General features: G+C 43.5%; 2 protein-coding genes across 14 annotated transcripts in view; one reads left to right on the forward strand and one right to left on the reverse strand.

Moving 5' to 3' along the window:
- The window catches only part of hps3 (HPS3 biogenesis of lysosomal organelles complex 2 subunit 1), a 35,999-nt gene extending 25,888 nt beyond the window's left edge, over positions 1 to 10,111 (forward strand). For 8 of the 13 annotated variants that reach the window (XM_090236320.1, XM_090236325.1, XM_090236322.1 and 5 more), the window contains 8 exons: positions 167 to 344; positions 456 to 689; positions 776 to 961; positions 1,059 to 1,253; positions 4,554 to 4,652; positions 6,419 to 6,625; positions 6,925 to 7,015; positions 9,146 to 10,111. In XM_090236320.1, coding sequence (XP_090092446.1) covers positions 167 to 344; positions 456 to 689; positions 776 to 961; positions 1,059 to 1,253; positions 4,554 to 4,652; positions 6,419 to 6,625; positions 6,925 to 7,015; positions 9,146 to 9,273 — 1,318 coding nt within the window. In that variant the 3' untranslated portion in view covers positions 9,274 to 10,111. Of the gene's footprint in view, positions 1 to 166; positions 345 to 455; positions 690 to 775; positions 962 to 1,058; positions 1,254 to 1,365; positions 1,467 to 1,665; positions 1,707 to 4,493; positions 4,527 to 4,553; positions 4,653 to 6,418; positions 6,626 to 6,924; positions 7,016 to 9,145 lie in introns of those variants that run through there. The other 5 variants (XM_090236326.1, XM_090236317.1, XM_090236328.1 and 2 more) reach the window with 3 other exon arrangements.
- A 705-nt stretch (positions 10,112 to 10,816) lies between these two features.
- Positions 10,817 to 26,275, reverse strand: part of cp (ceruloplasmin) — a 32,239-nt gene continuing 16,780 nt past the window's right edge. Inside the window, exons 14-20 of the mRNA XM_090236329.1 lie at positions 25,600 to 25,739; positions 22,631 to 22,759; positions 21,398 to 21,504; positions 12,431 to 12,650; positions 11,950 to 12,089; positions 11,236 to 11,398; positions 10,817 to 11,091 (exon numbers count right to left, since the gene is read on the reverse strand). Coding sequence (XP_090092455.1) covers positions 11,069 to 11,091; positions 11,236 to 11,398; positions 11,950 to 12,089; positions 12,431 to 12,650; positions 21,398 to 21,504; positions 22,631 to 22,759; positions 25,600 to 25,739 — 922 coding nt within the window. The 3' untranslated portion in view covers positions 10,817 to 11,068. The remainder of the gene's footprint in view (positions 11,092 to 11,235; positions 11,399 to 11,949; positions 12,090 to 12,430; positions 12,651 to 21,397; positions 21,505 to 22,630; positions 22,760 to 25,599; positions 25,740 to 26,275) is intronic.

Here is a 26,275-nt window from a genome sequence, read left to right on the forward strand (position 1 = left end):
GATTGGTTGATGTGTTGGTGGATTGGTTGATGTGTTGGTGGACTGATTGATGTGTTGGTGGATTGGTTGATGTGTTGGTGGATTGGTTGATGTGTTGGTGGACTGATTGATGTGTTGGTTGGTTTACTGAATGTAAAGTGCGACCATCCCTTCCACCGATGTGTAGGTTTGATAAGCGGGACTGCCACCTGGCCCTGCCCTACTATAAGATGTCAGGCCTGTCTCTGACAGAGGTGATCTCCAGGAACAGGGGTCTGTCTAACAGCCTCTGTGGCTACGGGAAGGGCTTTCTCTTCTTCCTCAAACACTCCCTCTATGAGGAGACCCTGGAGCTGCTCACTGAGGTAACTTTCACCAGTCCCTGGACACCTCCAGCCATTCCAATACAAGCTCTTCTGATTTAATAGCCACACTGTTGAGATTCAGTGGTTGGTGTCTGTGTGTGTGTGTTGTAGGAGACGGCCAACGAGGTGCTGGATATCTTCGGTGTGGCCGAGCCGTCCCAGCTTCCCCATGTTATAGCCAGCCCTTCCATGGCCAGAGCTAGCCCTGACTGTGGCCTGGCCCACCTAGAGCGGCTGGAGTCCATCGGAGCCCCCTCCGTACCCCTCACCCTGTCCAAGGCTGCCCTGGCCCTGCGTATGGCAGACCTGCAGCTCTACAGGCAACACATGGACCGACACACAGAGGTCAGCTCATGTTAGTGTATGGTGGTGGGGGAAGAGGAGTGTGTGTGTGTGTGTGAACAGTGTATCTGCTCTACGCCCCGTCCCAGATGCTGCAGGTGTATGGGTTCATCGAGGAAGCCAAGCTGCTGCTGCACGGCAGAGGGGATACGGTGGTACCTACTCTCCTGGCTCGTCACCTCAGGGACAACCAGGACGGCCTGCTGGTGGCAGCCATGGTGGCGCTGCACGAGAACGACAAGGTCAAACTGGACGAGGCTGACCTCTTCTTCCAGGTCAGGGTTACTGTGTGTGTGTGTCATTCCTCAAGTATTCGATTCCAAAATGTGACCATATGTAATGCGTTTCATTGTGCGTGTGTGTTTCCTGTAGGAGCTGTGTGGGGATGTGTCAGGGCCCCAGGGAGGCCCTCAGCTGCTGGTTGACTTCTGGGAAGCCTTGCTGATGGCCTCGTCACAGGAAGCCGTCATCCAGGAGCTGCTGTTCCGCCTCACCACTGTCTACATCGATCGCGTCACACGCCGAGACGGCCGCGGATTCAAACCGCTCAAGAGCGCAGACGACCTGGTGTGTTTTTCTGTGTGCCTGTAGCGTGTTCTTCGCACTAAGGTGTGATGTCCCCCAAGGCTTGAGTCTAGGAGGTAGTGGAGATCCCTGGGCGACTGTTTCTGTGTTACAGATTAACTGGTGTTCCCACTACGGTGTGTTGTAACCCTGGGTGACTGTTTCTGTGTTACAGATGAACTGGTGTTCCCACTATGGTGTGTTGTAACCCTGGGTGACTGTTTCTGTGTTACAGATGAACTGGTGTTCCCACTACGGTGTGTTGTAACCCTGGGTGACTGTTTCTGTGTTACAGATGAACTGGTGTTCCCACTACGGTGTGTTGTATCCCTGGGTGACTGTTTCTGTGTTACAGATGAACTGGTGTTCCCACTACGGTGTGTTGTAACCCTGGGTGACTGTTTCTGTGTTACAGATTAACTGGTGTTCCCACTATGGTGTGTTGTAACCCTGGGTGACTGTTTCTGTGTTACAGATGAACTGGTGTTCCCACTACGGTGTGTTGTAACCCTGGGTGACTGTTTCTGTGTTACAGATGAACTGGTGTTCCCACTATGGTGTGTTGTAACCCTGGGTGACTGTTTCTGTGTTACAGATGAACTGGTGTTCCCACTACGGTGTGTTGTAACCCTGGGTGACTGTTTCTGTGTTACAGATTAACTGGTGTTCCCACTACGGTGTGTTGTATCCCTGGGTGACTGTTTCTGTGTTACAGATGAACTGGTGTTCCCACTACGGTGTGTTGTAACCCTGGGTGACTGTTTCTGTGTTACAGATTAACTGGTGTTCCCACTATGGTGTGTTGTAACCCTGGGTGACTGTTTCTGTGTTACAGATGAACTGGTGTTCCCACTACGGTGTGTTGTAACCCTGGGTGACTGTTTCTGTGTTACAGATGAACTGGTGTTCCCACTATGGTGTGTTGTAACCCTGGGTGACTGTTTCTGTGTTACAGATGAACTGGTGTTCCCACTATGGTGTGTTGTAACCCTGGGTGACTGTTTCTGTGTTACAGATGAACTGGTGTTCCCACTACGGTGTGTTGTATCCCTGGGTGACTGTTTCTGTGTTACAGATGAACTGGTGTTCCCACTACGGTGTGTTGTAACCCTGGGTGACTGTTTCTGTGTTACAGATGAACTGGTGTTCCCACTACGGTGTGTTGTAACCCTGGGTGACGGTTTCTGTGTTACAGATTAACTGGTGTTCACACTACGGTGTGTTGTAACCCTGGGTAACGGTTTCTGTGTTACAGATGAACTGGTGTTCCCACTACGGTGTGTTGTAACCCTGGGTGACGGTTTCTGTGTTACAGATTAACTGGTGTTCCCACTACGGTGTGTTGTAACCCTGGGTGACTGTTTCTGTGTTACAGATTAACTGGTGTTCCCACTACGGTGTGTTGTATCCCTGGGTGACTGTTTCTGTGTTACAGATTAACTGGTGTTCCCACTACGGTGTGTTGTAACCCTGGGTGACTGTTTCTGTGTTACAGATGAACTGGTGTTCCCACTACGGTGTGTTGTAACCCTGGGCGACTGTTTCTGTGTTACAGATGAACTGGTGTTCCCACTACGGTGTGTTGTATCCCTGGGTAACGGTTTCTGTGTTACAGATTAACTGGTGTTCACACTACGGTGTGTTGTATCCCTGGGTAACGGTTTCTGTGTTACAGATTAACTGGTGTTCACACTACGGCGTGTTGTATCCCTGGGTAACGGTTTCTGTGTTACAGATTAACTGGTGTTCACACTACGGTGTGTTGTAACCCTGGGTGACTGTTTCTGTGTTACAGATTAACTGGTGTTCCCACTACGGTGTGTTGTAACCCTGGGTGACTGTTTCTGTGTTACAGATTAACTGGTGTTCACACTACGGTGTGTTGTAACCCTGGGTAACGGTTTCTGTGTTACAGATTAACTGGTGTTCCCACTACGGTGTGTTGTAACCCTGGGCGACTGTTTCTGTGTTACAGATTAACTGGTGTTCACACTACGGTGTGTTGTAACCCTGGGTGACTGTTTCTGTGTTACAGATTAACTGGTGTTCACACTACGGTGTGTTGTAACCCTGGGTGACTGTTTCTGTGTTACAGATGAACTGGTGTTCCCACTATGGTGTGTTGTAACCCTGGGTGACTGTTTCTGTGTTACAGATGAACTGGTGTTCCCACTACGGTGTGTTGTATCCCTGGGTGACTGTTTCTGTGTTACAGATTAACTGGTGTTCACACTACGGTGTGTTGTATCCCTGGGTAACGGTTTCTGTGTTACAGATTAACTGGTGTTCACACTACGGCGTGTTGTATCCCTGGGTAACGGTTTCTGTGTTACAGATTAACTGGTGTTCACACTACGGTGTGTTGTAACCCTGGGTGACTGTTTCTGTGTTACAGATTAACTGGTGTTCCCACTATGGTGTGTTGTAACCCTGGGTGACTGTTTCTGTGTTACAGATGAACTGGTGTTCCCACTACGGTGTGTTGTAACCCTGGGTGACTGTTTCTGTGTTACAGATTAACTGGTGTTCACACTACGGTGTGTTGTAACCCTGGGTGACGGTTTCTGTGTTACAGATTAACTGGTGTTCACACTACGGTGTGTTGTAACCCTGGGTGACTGTTTCTGTGTTACAGATTAACTGGTGTTCCCACTACGACACTACGGTGTGTTGTAACCCTGGGTGACTGTTTCTGTGTTACAGATTAACTGGTGTTCCCACTACGGTGTGTTGTAACCCTGGGCGACTGTTTCTGTGTTACAGATTAACTGGTGTTCACACTACGGTGTGTTGTATCCCTGGGTAACGGTTTCTGTGTTACAGATTAACTGGTGTTCCCACTACGGTGTGTTGTAACCCTGGGTGACGGTTTCTGTGTTACAGATTAACTGGTGTTCCCACTACGGTGTGTTGTAACCCTGGGTGACTGTTTCTGTGTTACAGATTAACTGGTGTTCCCACTACGGTGTGTTGTAACCCTGGGTGACTGTTTCTGTGTTACAGATTAACTGGTGTTCCCACTACGGCGTGTTGTAACCCTGGGTAACGGTTTCTGTGTTACAGATTAACTGGTGTTCACACTACGGCGTGTTGTAACCCTGGGTAACGGTTTCTGTGTTACAGATTAACTGGTGTTCACACTACGGCGTGTTGTATCCCTGGGTAACGGTTTCTGTGTTACAGATTAACTGGTGTTCCCACTACGGTGTGTTGTAACCCTGGGTGACTGTTTCTGTGTTACAGATTAACTGGTGTTCCCACTATGGTGTGTTGTACCCCTGGGTGACTGTTTCTGTGTTACAGATTAACTGGTGTTCACACTACGGCGTGTTGTATCCCTGGGTCAGCATCCTGACTCCAGCTCACTTCAACATCATTCCAGAGGACCTCCACAAACTACAGGTCAGTCTCTCTGCATCATGTCTGTGCTATTTATCAATTTATCAGTCAGACATGGAATCAATCAACCAACCAATCAACTTGTAAAATGAAGTTGTTTTTTTAACCCTTACATGTACAGTTGGGCAAAAAATAATTTAGTCAGCCACCAATTGTGCAAGTTCTCCCACTTAAAAATATGAGAGGCCTGTAATTTTCATCATTGGTACACTTCAACTATGACAGACAAAATAATAAGAAAAATCCAGAAAATCACATTGTAGGATTTTTTTATGAATTTATTTGTAAATGATGGTGGAAAATAAGTATTTGGTCACCTACAAACAAGCAAGATTTCTGGCTCTCATAGACCTGTAACTTCTTCTTTAAGAGGCTCTTCTGTCCTCCACTTATTACCTGTATTAATGGCACCTGTTTGAACTTGTTATCAGTATAAAAGACAACTGTCCACAACCTCAAACAGTCACACTCCAAACTCCACTATGGCCAAGACCAAAGAGCTGTCAAAGGACACCAGAAACAAAATTGTAGACCTGCACCAGGCTGGGAAGACTGAATCTGCAATAGGTAAGCAGCTTGGTTTGAAGAAATCAACTGTGGGAGCAATTATTAGGAAATGGAAGACATACAAGACCACTGATAATCTCCCTTGATATGGGGCTCCACGCAAGATCTCACCCCGTGGGGTCAAAATGATCACAAGAACGGTGAGCAAAAATCCCAGAACCACACGGGGGGACCTAGTGAATGACCTGCAGAGAGCTGGGACCAAAGTAACAAAGCCTACCATCAGTAACACACTACGCCGCCAGGGACTCAAATCCTGCAGTGCCAGACGTGTCCCCCTGCTTAAGCCAGTACATGTCCAGGCCCGTCTGAAGTTTGCTAGAGAGCATTTGGATGACCCAGAAGAAGATTGGGAGAATGTCATATGGTCAGATGAAACCAAAATATAACTTTTTGGTAAAAACTCAACTCGTCGTGTTTGGAGGACAAAGAATGCTGAGTTGCATCCAAAGAACACCATACCTACTGTGAAGCATGGGTGTGGAAACATCATGCTTTGGGGCTGTTTTTCTGCAAAGGGACCAGGACCACTGATCTGTGTAAAGGAAAGAATGAATGGGGCCATGTATCGTGAGATTTTGAGTGAAAACCTCCATCCATCAGCAAGGGCATTGAAGATGAAACGTGGCTGGGTCTTTCAGCATGACAATGATCCCAAACACACCGCCCGGGCAACAAAGGAGTGGCTTCGTAAGAAGCATTTCAAGGTCCTGGAGTGGCCAGGAGTGGTCCTGGAGTGGTCTCCAGATCTCAACCCCATAGAAAATCTTTGGAGGGAGTTGAAAGTCCGTGTTGCCCAGCAACAGCCCCAAAACATCACTGCTCTAGAGGAGATCTGCATGGAGGAATGGGCCAAAATACCAGCAACAGTGTGTGAAAACCTTGTGAAGACTTACAGAAAACGTTTGACCTCTGTCATTGCCAACAAAGGGTATATAACAAAGTATTGAGAAACTTTTGTTATTGACCAAATACTTATTTTCCACCATAATTTGCAAATAAATTCATTAAAAATCCTACATGTGATTTTCTGTATTTTTTTTCTCATTTTGTCTGTCATAGTTGAAGTGTATCTATGATGAAAATTACAGGCCTCTCTCATCTTTTTAAGTGGGAGAACTTGCACAATTGGTGGCTGACTAAATACTTTTTTGCCCCACTGTAAATGTACCACTATGGTGTACAAACAATGAATCATCCAGTCCCTGCTGTGCGGTCCCACCCTGGACGTGTCATCCATCCTGCCCCTGTTGGAGCAGCTGCCTGACGAGGACAACGCCGGGCTCAGTGTGCACGTGCTCTGTGCCACCAAGCTGGGTCACTACGAGAGCTCCATCGAGAGGTTGCTAGACCGCTGTCCTCAGGCCATCATCCCTTATGCTAATCATGAGCTGCAGAACAACAACATGGTGGGTACTATGGAACTGTTGCCCCAACTCCTTTGACCCTACTGTGGATCTTACCCTATGCGTACTTACACAACCTTAAATCCTCATAAGCTCTAACCTCAGTCCTATGCTCTGAGAGGGCTAGATTCAATCAGTACCGCAGAAGGCCCACATAATAGCGTAAATTAAGGTAATTTCCGCTTTTTATAGTGAATTCGGTCTCTGTGAACACAGGAATATTGCCCTTTTTTTTCATATATATTTCAATGGTTCTATAGTGCATTTCTTTCTAATGGATCCGTGTGTTTTTTTTTGCTCAGGCTCTGTGGTGGCAGAAGCTGTTCCCCGAGCTGTGTGAGAGAACCAGAGCAACACAGGGAGAGAACACCATCCTGCTGGCTGCACTCAAAGGTACACTCACAGCCTTAACTACACCGTCATCGCCACGTCTCTGTAAAACGTATCGCACGGGGAAAGCAGTACGTCGTCTGTGACGCGAGTCTCTCTTGAAGCAGTGTCGTTTTTACGCTTCCAGTTTATTTTCCTCGGCAGCGTTGCAAAGATGCAGCTGCACAGAAATAAACACATAATATCAGATATATAAATTCACAAATAATCGCAATAATCCTAAAACCTAAGTAGGAAAATAACAAAAATAACCCTGCATACATTGAAAGGTTTGGTATTGCATTTTAGGTGTTGAAAAATCTAAATATGTATATACATAACTACTTCAAATCATTTTAATTACAACAAACATGCACATTTTGTTGCTGAAGTAGCAAGAATATCCTCCCGTTGTGAAGCGTGGCCGACGTGCAGGCGGTGCTCTAATATCCTCCCATTGTGAAGGGTGGTCAACGTGCAGGCGGTGCTCTAATATCCTCCCGTTGTGAAGGGTGGTCAACGTGCAGGCGGTGCTCTAATATCCTCCCGTTGTGAAGGGTGGTCGACGTGCAGGCGGTGCTCTAATATCCTCCCGTTGTGAAGGGTGGTCGACGTGCAGGCGGTGCTCTAATATCCTCCCGTTGTGAAGCGTGGCCGACGTGCAGGCGGTGCTCTAATATCCTCCCGTTGTGAAGGGTGGTCGACGTGCAGGCGGTGCTCTAATATCCTCCCGTTGTGAAGCGTGGTCGACGTGCAGGCGGTGCGCTTCCATTCTATCTGCATATCACAAGAAGCTAATTTTGTAGCCACGCATCTCGTCACGCTCCCAGAGCAGCACCATGAAAACCATGTTGAGGGAGAAATGACGGTACACTCTCATCACGGTGTCAGTCTAGTTTCACCAGTTAGACTCTAGCCTGTGTTTTCAAGCATAGGGTTTACTCCAGAATGTCACCACCTTTTCTGTGGTTAAAGGGGCAATTTGCAGTTTAAACAATAACAAAGGTCACCCCACCACTGTTTTGGGTAACAGCTTAGGGATGGGGCTGGATAAGTATAACCAGTCTCAAGTGATTATAGAGTTATGGATGCAAGGACTGACCACCCATGCTATCAAAATGTATAGTTTTAAACATGTTTTGAGGGTATACTGTGTGTGTGTGTGTGTGTGTGTGTGTGTGAACAATTACATTGTTTACAAACAGTGGAGTGCTTCTATTTTGGTTTCTGATGGGTTACGACAGTTGACCTAAGATCATGTGGCGTATAGATGTTTTACACCGATCAAAAAAAAATACATGCAACGTGTTTAATGAGCTGAAATGAAAGATCCCAGAAATGTGACATACACACACAAAAAAGCTTATTTCTCTAAAATGTTGTACACAAATTTGTTTACATCCCTGTTAGTGTGCATTTCTCAAGATAATCCACCTACCTGACAGGTGTGGCATATCAAGAAGCTGATTTAAACAGCATGATCATTACACAGGTGCACCTTGTGCTGGGGACAATAAAAGGCCACTCTAAAATGTGAAGTTTTGTCACACAACACAATGCCACAGATGTCTCAAGTTTTGAGGGAGCGTCCAATTGGCATGCTGACTCCAGGAATGTCCACCAGAGCTGTTGCCAGATAATTGAATGTTAATTTGTCAGTACGTCCAACTGGCCTAACATCCGCAGACCATATGTAACCACGCCAGCTCAGGACCTTCACATCTAGCTTCTTCACCGGTAGGATCGTTTGAGACCAGTCACACCGGACAGCTGATGAAACTGAGGAGTATTTCTGTCCTTTTGTGGGGAGAAACTCATTCTGATTGACTGTGCCTGGCTTCCCGGTGGGTGGGCCTGCCTCCCAAGTGGGTGGGCATATACCCACCCAGGGCTGCGTCCCTGCCCAGTCATGTGAAACCCATATATTAGGTCCTAATGAATTTATTTCAATTGAGTGATTTATTTGACATGAACTGTATAACTCACTAAAATCGTTGAAATTGTTACATGTTGCGTTTTTTGTTCAGTATAAATTCTTCAAGAATCAGTGGATGAATATAATTAATTTAAAAGTCAAAAAAATGTATGAATTGCAGATTGCCCCTTTTCATATTCAGAGTTGGGCCATAACATCTGCATTTTCCCTGACAACAGAAACGCTGGTGGTGGTTGCCATGGAGCTGAACCCCCTGGAGTTGCTGGACCTGTTGCCTGACGACGGGACGGTCCACTTCTTCCTGCCTCACCTGCTGGAGTGCAGCCAGAGAAACCTCATGATGTGAGGAGGAGGAGCCGTAGAATTACAACTAGTAGAACTACAACTAGTAGAACAGACATATACAGTTGCTCTAAAAGCCATTGTTTTATTTCATGGTCCATCCAATATGGCAGATTAGTTGAATTTGACATTTCTGCCTAAGTAGAACAGGTTAGTGTCCATTTTAAGCATACATTCCAAGTGGTACGCCCAGTACAGCAACTGATGCAACGGACCGCTGGTTTGAATGGAAATGTCCCTTCTGCTGATTCTATTTCTATGGAGGATCCTAAACCTGGAAGGCGCTGGACAATCAACCACTTAGTGTGGAGTGAGCCTCTCAAAACGCTACTACTGTAGAGCCTTATGGAAATGGTACCCATACAAAAAACACCGTTTGTAGTCCTATTAGTCAAATTAATATGAACAGAGAATTTTGCTGTGCAGAGATATGACTATTTTCTGATTTTTGAATAAGGAAATCCTGAATTATTTTAAACTTTTTTTTTCTTTTTTTTTTCTGACCTCAATTTTTCTATGACTGTTTAGTATTGTCACGTCGCTAGTCATGCCCTGCAGTGGTACAGTACCTCTTCTGTGTGGACATGCGGATACCCCTGAGACCTTTTTATTACTGAGTATTAGGAACTGGATGTTGAGTTATACACTGGACTAGTCTTTCTGGTGTTCATTGGAAGAAGAGATAAGAAAAGGTGGTTGATTAACGTGGAAGGAAGCTTCTCTGAGAGGTATAACCTCACTATGAAACCCCGTATATAATCTATTCCCAGTGTTTGCTTTTATCAGTTTTTTTTTGTTTGTTTTTTTGGTTCGCTGTGTTTAATAAACGCTCTCTAAAAACATTTTATGTTGGTTCTGCTCCTTTCACAAACACATTAGCAATATATTGAAGTGTACACCCACCGGGCCCGTTTATTATTTCAACCCATCTAGTACCGGGTCGGATTCCCCTTTGCTTCCAGAACAGCCTGAATTATTCGGGGAATTGATTCTACATGTCGGAAATGTTCCACAGGGATGTTGGTCCATGCTGACACCATGGAATCAGGCATGTTGCTGCAGATTGGACGGAGGTACACCACCGCCTCCAGCCTGTACCGTTGACACCAGGCAGGACGGGTCCGTGGACTCATGCTGCTTATGTTAAATCCTGACTCTGCCATCAGAGATTTGTCGGACAAGGCAATGTTTTTCCACTCGTCTATTGTCCAGTGTTGGTGATGGCATGCCCACTGGAGCCGCTTCTTCTTGTTCTTAGCTGATAGGAGTGGAACCCGGTGTGGTCGTCTGCTGCAATAGCCCATCCGTGAGAAGGACCGAGATGCTGTTCTCCATACTACTGTCGTACTGCGCCGTTATTTTGTCTGTTTGGCCCGCCAGTTCGCCTTCGCGATTCTTTCCATTCTCCTTCGACCTCTCGTCCACAGGACTGCCGCTGACTGGATGTTTTTTTAGTTTGTCGCGCCGTTCTCTGTAAACCTTTTAAGACACTGTCTTTCATGCCAATGGTGGACAACATCAGGAACGACATCAGAAACAACATCAGGAAGGATTTTATATTTTCTTTATTCAAAATGTATTTTAGAGCATTGACATTAGACATTGCTCATTGCTTTATTTTATTTTATTATTTCACCTTTATTTAACCAGGTAGGCTCAAACCCTGTATTAAAGCCGTTTTAGTTAGTTCATGCATTGTCAGTGGTCACTGTGCTCCTCGTGTGGAATACGAGGTCAATGTGTAATTACTGAAGAGATGTACGTAGCTTGTATTCGCTGTTTGTGTTAATGCTCCACGTTCATCCAAAAAAGCCCTTCTTTTCTGAAGACACAAAAACACAAGAGAGGTTAGTTGTATAAACATTCACAAGTGGGGAGTAACAGCTAAATTATAGAGTGTAAACACACACACACACACGGTAACCCACACTTCACACACAGTGAACCAAACCTACACACTCCTTACCCTTCTCAGTGACTTTGTAGACCGTTACCATGCCGGCCTTGATGTGGTCTGCCACGTGGCAGTGCAGCAGCCAGGAGCCAGGGTACTTTGGTTTCATCTTCACTGTCTGGAAGGTGCCTGGGAACAGGCCAAACACATCTGCACGGTGGGACCCTCCACTCAGCTGGGGAACACAGGACCAGAGAATGTATGTAACCATTTAGTTGATTCAGATGTATTAGTTCTAGGCTAGAAGATCAAGGGCTCGATTCAAGAGTTTTTTTTTAAGTTTTTTTTTTAATAGTGTGATGTGGAATTTAAAGGTAATTTCTGATTTGAGCCATCCTATGCAGCATTTACTGTGAATGCAGTCTCCGGCTAATACGAGAACATTTGCCTTTAAATTTCTATAAGGCTGTAGCGCAGATTGAATGCAGCCACATCCTGTGTGTTCCCAAGACAACCTTGAAGAACATTTTAGATAAAAGTGTATGCATACTTGACTGACCGCCTACATCTGGGCTTATGGTCCAAAATTCAATGTGGTCTTCAATGTGACCTCTCTGTTCTGTTTTTGTTTTTTTAATAAAAGTTCTGATGATTTAGAGCTTCATACACTTAAATTGGAGGAAAGTTATGCTGCTTTGAAAGTTTCCAGGAAAGGTTTTGAGGAAATGTACACTTAATGTTTTTTTTGTGACTTTTTTTTTTTAATATGGTCAAATGGGATCTTACCTTATAGTCAAAGCTGTGCCCGTGGAAGTGGGCAGTGTGGATGTCTATCTCGTTGCCCATCCCCATCAGGTACCAGTACACCTTGTCCCCCACTTCCATGTTCAGTCCCAGCAGGTTTCCATACAGCTGCCCGTTGATGCCTACAGCAGAGACACGTCAGTGACAAAAACATCAATTTTACCCGGGGCAGTATTTATCAAGTGTCTCAGAGTAGGAGTGCTGATCTAGGATCTGATCTATAAAAGGCAAAAACTGATCCTAGATCACTCCTATTTTTTTTTTTTTTTTTAAAGGCTTTGTGAATGGGCCCATGTCCCACTTTAAACAAACAATAGCTTTTTAATAAGGCCTAGTAATGAAGTCTTAATAAATCCCCTTTTTATAAGGCCTTTCTTTTATAAATGGTTCAGAAATCATTAAGCAAAGGCTTTCCTATTAACGCTGGATGAAGAACACACACCCTTTCTTTCTCCAGACTCACCATGCATTTTGTTGCTCTCGATGAAGTCCTCGTCCTCTTTGATGTTCCTGGTGGGGGTCTTGATGTTTGTTTTGATGTTGTCGTCCAGGTACCAGGACTCGTTCTCATCAAACACCATGAAAAGGAGAGCAAACTCTTCCACTTCCTTCTTCAGTCCAAATGATCTCGCATAGCTCCGCCTACATATCACTAAGGGACCAATTAGACCGCTGTACAGGTCCTGGGGGGTAGAGACCAAATAGTATGTAAATATGTGTTTTAACGTGTAGGTATTTATATGTACACTATATATACAAAAGTATGTGGACACCCCTTCAAATTAGTGGATTCAGCTATTTCAGCCACACCTGTTGCTGACAGGTGTATAAAATCGAGCATACAGCCATCCCCATAGACAAATATTGGCAGTTGAATGGCCTTATTGATGAGCTCAGTGACTTTCAACGTGGCACTGTCATAGGATGCCACCTTTCCAACAAGTCAGTTTGTCAAATTTCTGCACTGGTATAGCTGCCCTGGCCAACTGTAAATGTTGTTATTGTGAAGTGGAAACATCTAGAACAGAACTGCCCAACCCTCTTCCTGGAGATCTACTGTCCTGTAGGTTTTCAGTCCTACCCTAATTTAGCATATCTGATTCAGCTAGTTAAGGTCTTGTTGAGCAGCTAATAAGTAGAACCAGGTGTGTTAAATTAGGGTTGGACTGAACCCACAGGACGGTAGATCTCCAGGAAGAGGGTTGGGCAGCCCCGGTCTAGGAGCAACAACGGCTCAGCCGCGACGTGGTAGGTCACACAAGCTCACCGAACGGGACTGCCGAGTGCTGATGCGCATTGCACGTAAAAAATATTCTGTCCTCGGTTGCAACACTTATTACCAAGTTTCAAACAGCCTCTGGAAGCAACATCAGCACAAGAAATGTTCGTCGGGAGCTTCATGAAATGTCCATGGCTGAGCAGCTGCACACAAGCCTAAGATCAGCATACGCAACGCCGAGCATTGGAGGGAGTGGTGTAAATCTTGCCGTCTCTGGAGTAGTGGAAACGTTTCACCATCTGGCAGTACAAGAGATGAATCTGAGTTTGGCGGATGCCAGGAGAACGCTACATGCCCCAATGCATAGTGTAAACTGTAAAGTTTGGTGGAGGAGGAATAGTGGTCTGGGGCTGTTTGTCATGGTTTGTGCTAGGCCCCTTAGTTCCAGTGATGGGAAATCTTAATGCTACACCATACAATGACATTCTTGACGATTCTGTGCTTTTCTATTTCAGTGTAACAATGCCCCTGTGCACAAATCGAGGTCCATACTGAAATGGTTTGTTGAGATCGGTGTGGATGAACTTGACTGGCCTGCAGAAAGCCCTGACCTCAACCCCATGAAACACCTTTTGGATGAATTGGAACGCCAGGCCTAATCGCCCAACATCAATACCCAACCTCAATAATGCTCTTGTGGCTGAATGGATCAAGTCCCCACAGCAGTGTTCCAACATCTAGTGGAAAGCCTTCCCAGAAGAGTGGAAGCTGTTATTGCAGCAAAGGAGGGAACAACTCTATATTAATGCCCATGATTTTGGAATGAGATGTTGGACGAGCAGGTGTCCACATACTTCTGGTCATGTAGTGTACAGGTGAAGTCGGAAGTTTTACATAAACCTCAGTCAAATACATTTAAACTCAGTTTTCCACAATTCCTGACATTTAATCCTAGTAAAAATTCCCTGTCTTAAGTCAGTTAGGATAACCACTTTATTTTACGAATGTGAAATGTCAGAATAATAGTTGAGAAAATGGTTTATTTCAGGTTTTATTCCTTTCATCACATTCCCAGTGGGTCAGAAGTTTGCATACACTCAATTAGTATTTGGTAGCATTGCCTTTAAATAGTTTAACTTGGGTCAAACGTTTCGGGTAGCCTTCCACAAGCTTCCCACAATAAGTTGGGTGAATTTTGGCCCATTCCTCCTGACAGAGCTGGTGTAACTGAGTCAGGTTTGTAGGCCTCCTTGCTCGCACACGCTTTTTCAGTTCTGCCCACACATTTTCTATAGGATTGAGGTCAGGGCTTTGTGATGGCCACTCCAATACCTCGACTTTATTATCCTTAAGCCATTTTGCCACAACTTTGGAAGTATGCTTGGGGTCATTGTCCATTTGTAAGACTCATTTGCGACCAAGCTTTAACTTCCTGACTGATGTCTTGAGATATTGCTTTGATATATCCACGTAATTTTCCGTCCTCATGATGCCATCTATTTTTTGAAGTGCACCAGTCCCTCCTGCAGCAAAGCACCCCCACAACATGATGCTGCCACCCCCGTGCTTCACGATTGGGATGGTGTTCCTCGGCGTCCAAGCCTCTTTTTCCTCCAAACATAACGATGGTCATTATGGCCAAACCGTTCTATTTTTGTTTCATCAGACCAGAGGACATGTCTCCAAAAAGTACGATCTTTGTCCCCATGTGCAGTTGCAAACCGTAGTCTGGCTTTTTTATGGCAGTTTTGGAGCAATGGCTTCTTTCTTGCTGAGCGGCCTTTCAGGTTATGTCGATTTATAGGACTCGTTTTACTGTGGATATAGATACTTTTGTACCTATTTCCTCCAGCATCTTCACAAGGACCTTTGCTGTTGATCTGCGATTGATTTGCACTTTTCGCACCAAAGTACATTCATCTCTAGGAGATACAACGCGTCTCCTTCCTGAGCGGTATGACGGCTGTGTGGTCCCATGGTGTTTATACTTGCGTACTATTGTTTGTACAGATGAACGTGGTGCCCTCAGGCAAAGAGGCACCGAGTTTGAAGGTAGGCCTTGAAATACATCCACAGGTACACCTCCAATTGACTCAAATTATGTTAATTAGTCTAACAGAAGCTTCTAAAGCCATTACATAATTTTCTGGAATATTCCAAGCTGTTTAAAGGCACAGTCAAGTTAGTGTATGTAAACTTCTGACACACTGGAATACAGTGAATTATAACTGAAATAATCTGTCTGTAAACAATTGTTGGAAAAATGACTTTTGTCATGCATAAAGTAGATGTCCTAACCGACTTGCCAAAATTATAGTTTGTCAACAAGAAATTTGTGGAGTGTTTGAAACACTTAGTTTGCAGTCATTAAAACTTCAATTGTATATGTGATGTGGGGGATTGTAGACAAACGCAGAACTGGGCCTCTTTTTCTAGTTGCGATGTCAAATCAAATGTATTTGTCACATGCTTCGCAAACAACAGGTGTAGACTAACATGGAACCCAAACCGGCTGTGCGCGTGCGCCATCGTGCATAGATGGATTTTGTCCCCACATACCAAACTCAAACTTGAACCAATTATATTAATTTGGGGACAGGTCGAAAAGCATTAAACATTTATGGAAATTTAGCTAGCTTACACTTGCTAGCTAATTTGTCCTATTTAGCTAGCTTGCTGTTGCTGGCTAATTTGTCCTGGGATATAAACATTGAGTTGTTATTTTACCTGAAATGCACAAGGTCCTCTACTCCGCCAATTAATCCACATATAAAATGATCAACCAAATTGTTTCTAGTCATCTCTCCTCCTTCCAGGCTTTTTATTTTCTCTTGCGATTGGCATCTTTCATAAATTAGGTGCATTACCGCCACTGACCTTGTTCACGTGGGTACCTACTTCTATAAACCAATGAGGAGATGGGGGAGGCAGGACTTGCAGCGCGATCTGCGTCAGAAATAGAACTGACTTCTAATTTAGCCCTTGGCAACGCAGACGCTCATTGGCGTGCGCGAGCAATATAGATTTCTACATTTATTTTGCAACGCCTGCGGTGTAGTCAGCCTGTAACAGTGACATGTTTACCTACGGATGTACGATGTAATTTAAGCATTAACAATTATCAGATGCACCGTTATTTACGAGTCAACATTTTAAGTGTTTCCCAAACAAGCACGTAGAGATAACGTTAGTTAAATTCATCGTTAGATCGTGTCTTGATACCGAAAGAAAAACATCGCTGCTCTCGGATCAGCTTCCTCCATTCAAATTTTACCTTAACATTAGTATTATTACACAATATTGATGACGGATTAGCACCTAGAGAGATATTATCACCTATGACTGTAAGTGGGCTATTGAGGGTTAGGTACTGTACATCATTGCGCACATCATGAAACACATTGAGGCAAAAAAAAATAGACAGTAGCCTAGTAGCAAAATAAAACTCAATTTATTGAACTTTACCTTTATTTAAATATGATTGAAATAGCCTATATAGGCCCATGAAGCCTATCCTATGAATATTTGTATGCTGTCATCTCGGTTTTCATTTAATGGCGGTCACCGTCAGACCATAGACTTTAAAATCAGTAGAGGGTGATAGCGCTGACATCATCCAAAAAAATTGACCAGAGCCTGTCGTTTCCAATTGGAGCAAATTAACCATAGCGCGCAGAACAAGCAAGGAGGTATGGCAGAGCCAAGCACGAGCTAGTGAAACCCTATTGGTGCGTTATAGCAAGTATTTGCATATTTCTGAAGTGCGTTTGTGAAATAACTCAATTCGCCTTTGCACTCCAACTAAAAATAAAAAATAAATTTGTTTTACTATTATAATTTTTGAATTGTTTTACTTTGGCAAAGGGTAAGTCTAGAAAACGTTGTCCACTCTGTTCATAACAGATTGTAGTTTTGGGAACAGAAAGCTGTATTGAGATCAAATGTTTAATCGATGAGAACATTTTGCCGAATGTCGGCCAAAATCCATCTCGTTCCTTCTTCTCCCGCTGCCAGCTACTGGCCTGGAAACGCCAACTGGATGCTTCGGGTTCATACATCCGGTGAAACACCTGGCTCATTGTTCTAACTCCTTTATTCCTACAGACAACTTCTGATGTTGTGTGAAGCCTGAAGAATTTGAATTTGAAGCTCGCCATATTGCTGAATAGGCTGAAGTATAATAAGCAGTAGTCTGTATTAGCGGATGCCAAGGGAACTAATTAAACACATTTTTGTGTTTCATAAGTTTTCTTCAATTTGCAAGAAGCTGAATCTTTCTCATCACGTGTAGCCCATCTATTTTAAGCTGTCTGGTCAAAAAGAGTATGACATTGCCGCCCGTAGCATTGAATGTAAGGCAAGCCAGAGAGCATTTGGCCTTTTCTTTCAAAAAGGTATTAAATAATGGGCAATCTGCGTTGAGCTAAACTGAGTGAGCGCCACTGTGAATGGTCCTGGCGCACCAACAAAAATAAATGTCAAGAGAAATCAGTTTGGGTTTGGCTTCACATCAAAAGCAAAACGTTATTGACAGAAAATAACTTGAATTGTTGCATTTAGTTGTCGTTGTCTTCCGGTGGCTAGCTAGCTAAAAGTGGCCCATTCCTAAGTTAGTCATGGATGGAGATAGGGATTTGAACTTGGGGTTTTACTTAATTGTCTGTACTGGTCAATGATTATAACGGTGATTCTGATCCAACCATAAATGAATACATTGTTTCCCTGGCCTGAGAGGATGGAAGTTCAATATGTAGCTAGATATAGTAGGCTAATGTTAACTAGCTGGCTCATCGTTGCCCATGAAAGGCAGTTAGGCTAGCGAGCAAGCTTTTTAGCCAGGTTGCCCAGGACAACAAACACTAAAAGCGTGTATTGTATGACAGTCATAGACCATTTCATCAACATGAAAGAGAGGAGGATGGCATTGGCATTTCTCTACAAGTAGGGTGATTTAAATGTATTTTCTATGCACACACACACACACACACACACACACACACACACACACACCAGTGGAGGCTGCTCAGGGGAGAAAGGCTCATAATAATGGCTGGAACAGAGCCAATGGAATGGCATCAAACACATAGAAACCATGTGACACATAGAAACTATGTGTTTGATACCATTCCACTGATTCCGTTCCAGCCTTTCCAATGAGCCTGTCCTCACCAACTAAGGTGCCACCAACCTCCTGTGACACACACAGACACACACAGAGAGAGAGAGAAATCAGAACTACTGAAAACGACATCATATTTACCTTACGTTGATTGGACTAAATTGTTTTTGGTATCTTTTAGTTGTCACTGTATGAGACTACTCCTGGGTGATTTTGATAATGTTGAAGTGTAAATGTTTCTGGAATAGTGGAGGCAGCTCCTGTTTTCTTTGAGACCTGATGTAACTCTCCGTGGTTCTAAATCAATAGTTTTAGGAAAGGTCAGAAACATTACCTCGCCTGACCATGCTGTAGGTCACGTAGCTGTTTGTTACATGCATTATGCTTTGTGGACTTCACAGAACAAAGGTTAAGGTCCAGATTTGTGATGAAACAAAGGTGTGGTTGAATTTATTGCATTTAGTGCATTGGGAAAGTATTCAGACCCCTTGCATTTTTACACATTTTGTTACGTTACAGCCTTATTCTGAAATGGATTAATTTGTTTTTCCCCTTAATCAATGTACACACAATACTCCATAATGACATCACAATACTCCATAATGACATCACAATACCCCATAATGACATCACAATACCCATTAATTACAAAGCAAAAACTGTTTTTATTAGCACTTTTACAAATGTATTAAATGAAAAAATCTGAAATGTCACATTTACATAAGTGTTCAGACCCTTTACTCAGTACTTTGTTGAAGATCCTTTAGTAGCGATTACAGACTCAAGTCTTCTTGGGTATGACGCTGCAAGCTTGGAACACCTGTATTTGGGGAGTTTCTCTCATTATTCTCTGCATATCATGTCAAGCTCTGTCAGGTTGGATGGGGAGCATCGCTGCACAGCTATTTTCAGGTCTCTCCAGAGATGTTAGATCGGTGTCCGGGCTCTGGCTGGGCTATTCAAGGGCATTCGGAGACATGTCCCGAAGCCACTCCTGCATTCTCTGGGCTGTGTGCTAAGGGTCATTGTCCTGTTGGAAGTTGAACCTTCACCTCAGTCTGAGGTCCTGAATACTCTGGAGCAGGTTTTCATCAAGGATCTGTCTGTACTTTGCTCCGTTAATCTTTCCCTTGATCGTGACTAGTCTCCCAGTCCCTGCCGCTGAAAAACATCCCCACAGCATGATGCTGCCACCACCATGCTTCACTGTAGGGATGGTGCCAGGTTTCCTCCAGACGTGACGCTTGGTATTCAAGCCAAAGAGTTCAATCTTGGTTTCATCAGACCAGAGAATTTGGTTTCTCATGGTCTGAGAGTAAATTGCCTTTTGGAAAACGCCAAGCAGGCTGTCATGTGCCTTTTACTGAGGAGTGGCTTCTTCCATTTAAGAATGATGGAGGCCACTGTGTTCTTGGGTACCTTCAATGCTACCCATCCCCAGATCTATGCCTTGACACAAACCTGTCTCGGAGCTCTACGGACAATTCCTTTGACCTCGTGGCTTGGTTTTTGACATTCACTGTCAACTGTGGGACCTTATATAGACAGGTGTGTGCCTTTCCAAATCATGTCCAATCAATTGAATTTACCACAGGTGGACTCCAATCAAGTTGTAGAAACATTTCAAGGATGATCAATGGAAACAGGATGCACCAGAGCTCAATTTCGAGTCTCATAGAAAAGGGTCTGAATACTTATTTAAATATGTAGTTTTTTTTGCTTTTATTTTTAATACATTTACAAACATATCTAAAAACCTGTTTTCGCTTTGTCATTATGGGGTATTGTATGTAGATTGATGAGGATAAACATGAATTTAATCCATTTTATAATAAGGCTCCTGAGTAGCACAGCAGTGTAAGGCACTTCATCTCAGTATAAGAGGCAGGCCCTGGTTCAAATCCAGGCTGTATCACCTCTGGCCGGGATTGGGAGTCCCATAGGGCAGCGCACAATTGGCCCAGCGTCGTCCGGGTTTGGCCGGGGTAGTCCGCCATTGTAAATAAGAATTTGTTCTTAACTGACTTGCCTAGTTAAATTAAGGTTACATTTAAAAAAATATGGCTGTAACGTAATGAAATGTGGAAAAAGGGAAGGGTCTGAATATTTTCCAAAGGCACCGTATGTTGTAATATGTTTTTTTGTTTTGACATGTTTTGGCTTCCCCAGTGACTTTACCCATGAACCACTACTGATGATAATAACTGGATCCAAGATGTACGACCGTTGTTTTCAAAGTAATCTATTCACTTTCACATACACGATTCTCTATCCAGGTTGTATGCGATTTATGCGACCATCATCACATGCGCGCTAGCAGTATGTGCAGCGCGAGCAGCGACAACGTCGTCATGTCATCCAAAAACATGACATTTGATGAATATAAAATGTTAATATCTTCCGCTGTAAGTGATTTGAAAAAAGATCGGCCTCAGCGACAGTAATTTGGCTGTTTTGTGCATAAAGGTGATGACTAAATTGTCTTATTAGGAAATTTCAAGTCTTGACTTCTCTATGTGGCTATCTATTGAAATTGTCTTTCTGGGCTGGGCATCAGTTAAACTGCAATACCAGGTCAAAACTGTAGGAGCAGTCAAAACCGTGTTTTTAGACCGGAACCCTGGCCCCTTGGGCTTAATGGCACCAAGAAATAGTTAAAGATCATAGAGACCGTGACTAGAAAGTTTTTTGTTTGACAGTTCTGCTAATCGTAATTTACATAGGCTTTCCAGGGCAGACCAGGGCTTTTGGCAACGCTATGTTGCTATGCCGTAGCCGACCAACGGCGCTCGTGACTTCACGCTCCAGACCGGACACTGGGGGCCGAGTCAGACATCTTGATTCTATGTTTAGCGGAGATCTTCTGTGACTAAAGTGACTCGGAATGGGTAAAAAAAACTTTAGCTGCTGTACGTGTGGTCTGGATCACTCGTAGATGTTTTTATGTGTGTAAGTCTGGGGAAACACCTTGGCTACTAAAGACAGAACCTTCTTACAATCTAACAATGATCTCAACGCTACTAAAGGCTTTGGGAAACAAGACCCTGATCTAGAGATTGAGTTTGTGGCTCAGTTTGTGTTATCTCATTTACCTTGTTGACGTCGACTGTCGAGTAATAAGCTCCCACACTGCATGTCTCCTGTTTGTCTGTAGGCCCAGCTGTCTTGGGGACATACCATGTGTATGTCTGGGTCTCACCTGTATGGGACAACTCTGCTTTAGGAAACTAACTCTCACTCACGACAAAGTTGTTATTGTGTAGAACAGGGTCATGAAATATATATGAGTAACCATAGTAATAAAAGATCAATGACACATATAGGTTTTTGTTGCCATCCAAAGTACTTTCTGCTATTGAAACTACTACGTATCACTATCACAAATCCAATGTCAATAAAACTAGCTGGTCAAATCCAATGTCTATAAAAACTAGCTGGTCAAATCCAATGTCTATAAAAACTAGCTGGTCAAATCCAATGTCTACATCACTAGCTGGTCAAATCCAATGTCTATAAAAACTAGCTGGTCAAATCCAATGTCAATAAAACTAGCTGGTCAAATCCAATGTCTATAAAAACTAGCTGGTCAAATCCAATGTCAATAAAACTAGCTGGTCAAATCCAATGTCTATAAAAACTAGCTGGTCAAATCCAATGTCAATAAAACTAGCTGGTCAAATCCAATGTCAATAAAACTAGCTGGTCAAATCCAATATCTATAAAAACTAGCTGGTCAAATCCAATGTCAATAAAACTAGCTGGTCAAATCCAATATCTATAAAAACTAGCTGGTCAAATCCAATGTCAATAAAACTAGCTGGTCAAATCCAATGTCAATAAAACTAGCTGGTCAAATCCAATGTCAATAAAACTAGCTGGTCAAATCCAATGTCTATAAAAACTAGCTGGTCAAATCCAATGTCTACATCACTAGCTGGTCAAATCCAATGTTTATAAAACTAGCTGGTCAAATCCAATGTCTATATCACTAGCTGGTCAAATCCAATGTCTATAAAAACTAGCTGGTCAAATCCAATGTCTACATCACTAGCTGGTCAAATCCAATGTCTATATCACTAGCTGGTCAAATCCAATGTCTATAAAACTAGCTGGTCAAATCCAATGTTTATATCACTAGCTGGTCAAATCCAATGTCTATAAAAACTAGCTGGTCAAATCCAATGTCAATAAAAACTAGCTGGTCAAATCCAATGTCTACATCACTAGCTGGTCAAATCCAATGTCTATAAAACTAGCTGGTCAAATCCAATGTCTATATCACTAGCTGGTCAAATCCAATGGATTATGGGTGCTGTTTATTTTACCTGGCTTAGTTTCTTTGACTTGTGGAACGTCTGTCTTCACCCCGTGTGCGTGAATAGAGTAAGTTCTTGTGGCCATGTTCTTGAAGACTATATTGACTTTGTCACCAATGTCTGCATGGATCATAGGGCCTGGGGAACGAAACAAGAGGGGTCATCAATCAGGATTCATAACAGGTCAGTTTGATAATGCAAATAATGTCAAGTCATGGTTTGGTCCCTGGAAAGTAAAGAATGGCAATTAAATTCCATATGTTATGTACATATAAGCCTACTGTACCGCCAAAGCCTTTATACTACAACTTACCCAGAACCAAACCTTTATACTACAACTTACCCAGAACCAGACCCTTTATACTACAACTTACCCAGAACCAAACCCTTTATACTACAACTTACCCAGAACCAGACCCTTTCTACTACAACTTACCCAGAACCAGACCCTTTCTACTACAACTTACCCAGAACCAGACCCTTTATACTACAACTTACCCAGAACCAGACCCTTTATACTACAACTTACCCAGAACCAAACCCTTTATACTACAACTTACCCAGAACCAGACCCTTTATACTACAACTTACCCAGAACCAGACCCTTTCTACTACAACTTACCCAGAACCAAACCCTTTCTACTACAACTTACCCAGAACCAGACCCTTTATACTACAACTTACCCAGAACCAAACCCATTATACTACAACTTACCCAGAACCAGACCCTTTATACTACAACTTACCCAGAACCAAACCCTTTATACTACAACTTACCCAGAACCAGACCCTTTCTACTACAACTTACCCAGAACCAGACCCTTTCTACTACAACTTACCCAGAACCAGACCCTTTATACTACAACTTACCCAGAACCAGACCCTTTATACTACAACTTACCCAGAACCAAACCCTTTATACTACAACTTACCCAGAACCAGACCCTTTATACTACAACTTACCCAGAACCAGACCCTTTCTACTACAACTTACCCAGAACCAAACCCTTTCTACTACAACTTACCCAGAACCAGACCCTTTATACTACAACTTACCCAGAACCAAACCCATTATACTACAACTTACCCAGAACCAAACCCTTTATACTACAACTTACCCAGAACCAAACCCTTTATTCTACAACTTACCCAGAACCAAACCCTTTATACTACAACTTACCCAGAACCAAACCCTTTATTCTACAACTTACCCAGAACCAGACCCTTTATACTACCACTTACCCAGAACCAAACCCTTTATTCTACAACTTACCCAGAACCAAACCCTTTATACTACAACTTACCCAGAACCAAAGCCTTTATACTACAACTTACCCAGAACCAAACCCTTTATTCTACAACTTACCCAGAACCAGACCCTTTATACTACCACTTACCCAGAACCAGACCCTTTATACTACAACTTACCCAGAACCAGACCCTTTATACTACAACTTACCCAGAACCAGACCCTTTATACTACCACTTACCCAGAACCAGACCCTTTATACTACAACTTACCCAGAACCAAACCCTTTATTCTACAACTTACCCAGAACCAAACCCTTTATACTACAACTTACCCAGAACCAAACCCTTTATTCTACAACTTAGCCAGAACCAGACCCTTTATACTACCACTTACCCAGAACCAAGGCCTTTATACTACAACTTACCCAGAACCAAACCCTTTATTCTACAACTTACCCAGAACCAAACCCTTTATTCTACAACTTACCCAGAACCAAACCCTTTATACTACAACTTACCCAGAACCAAAGCCTTTATACTACAACTTACCCAGAACCAAACCCTTTATTCTACAACTTACCCAGAACCAGACCCTTTATACTACCACTTACCCAGAACCAGACCCTTTATACTACAACTTACCCAGAACCAGACCCTTTATACTACAACTTACCCAGAACCAGACCCTTTATACTACAACTTACCCAGAACCAAACCCTTTATACTACAACTTACCCAGAACCAGACCCTTTATACTACAACTTACCCAGAACCAAACCCTTTATTCTACAACTTACCCAGAACCAAACCCTTTATACTACAACTTACCCAGAACCAAAGCCTTTATACTACAACTTACCCAGAACCAGACCCTTTATACTACAACTTACCCAGAACCAAACCCTTTATTCTACAACTTACCCAGAACCAAACCCTTTATACTACAACTTACCCAGAACCAAACCCTTTATTCTACAACTTAGCCAGAACCAGACCCTTTATACTACCACTTACCCAGAACCAAAGCCTTTATACTACAACTTACCCAGAACCAAACCCTTTATTCTACAACTTACCCAGAACCAAACCCTTTATTCTACAACTTACCCAGAACCAAACCCTTTATACTACAACTTACCCAGAACCAAAGCCTTTATACTACAACTTACCCAGAACCAAACCCTTTATTCTACAACTTACCCAGAACCAGACCCTTTATACTACCACTTACCCAGAACCAGACCCTTTATACTACAACTTACCCAGAACCAGACCCTTTATACTACAACTTACCCAGAACCAGACCCTTTATACTACAACTTACCCAGAACCAAACCCTTTATACTACAACTTACCCAGAACCAGACCCTTTATACTACAACTTACCCAGAACCAAACCCTTTATTCTACAACTTACCCAGAACCAAACCCTTTATACTACAACTTACCCAGAACCAAAGCCTTTATACTACAACTTACCCAGAACCAAACCCTTTATTCTACAACTTACCCAGAACCAAACCCTTTATACTACAACTTACCCAGAACCAAAGCCTTTATACTACAACTTACCCAGAACCAAACCCTTTATTCTACAACTTACCCAGAACCAAACCCTTTATACTACAACTTACCCAGAACCAAACCCTTTATACTACAACTTACCCAGAACCAAACCCTTTATACTACAACTTACCCAGAACCAGACCCTTTATACTACCACTTACCCAGGATCCCCAGGTGTTGCATGTCTGCTGATCTCTCCTTCTGTTTGGTGAATTTATTGTTGGTGAACTCCCTGTACACGACCTTCTTGTACATGGAGCCGATGAACTTACCCTGTTTATCAATGAAATCATTTCCTGGACTGGAGACAAAGAAAACATACTGACACTGATGTATTGTAGATCAATGTCTCAAACATGGAACACAAATGTTTCTAGGGTTATGGCTGCGGTTAGGGTAATGGCTGGGGTTAGGGTTATGGCTGGGGTTAGGGTTATGGCTGGGGTTAGGGTTATGGCTGGGGTTAGGGTTATGGCTGGGGTTAGGGTTATGGCTGGGGTTAGGGTTATGGCTGGGGTTAGGGTTATGGCTGGGGTTAGGGTAATGGCTGGGGTTAGGGTTATGGCTGGGGTTAGGGTTATGGCTGGGGTTAGGGTTATGGCTGGGGTTAGGGTTATGGCTGGGGTTAGGGTAATGGCTGGGGTTAGGGTTATGGCTGGGGTTAGGGTTATGGCTGGGGTTAGGGTTATGGCTGGGGTTAGGGTTATGGCTGGGGTTAGGGTTATGGCTGGGGTTAGGGTTATGGCTGCGGTTAGGGTTATGGCTGGGGTTAGTGTTATGGCTGGGGTTAGGGTTATGGCTGCGGTTAGGGTTATGGCTGCGGTTAGGGTTATGGCT

This window comes from Oncorhynchus mykiss, chromosome 5 (genome assembly GCF_057628025.1).
Source record: "Oncorhynchus mykiss isolate SJ-2025 chromosome 5, ASM5762802v1, whole genome shotgun sequence".
Taxonomy (NCBI): Eukaryota; Metazoa; Chordata; class Actinopteri; order Salmoniformes; family Salmonidae; genus Oncorhynchus; species Oncorhynchus mykiss.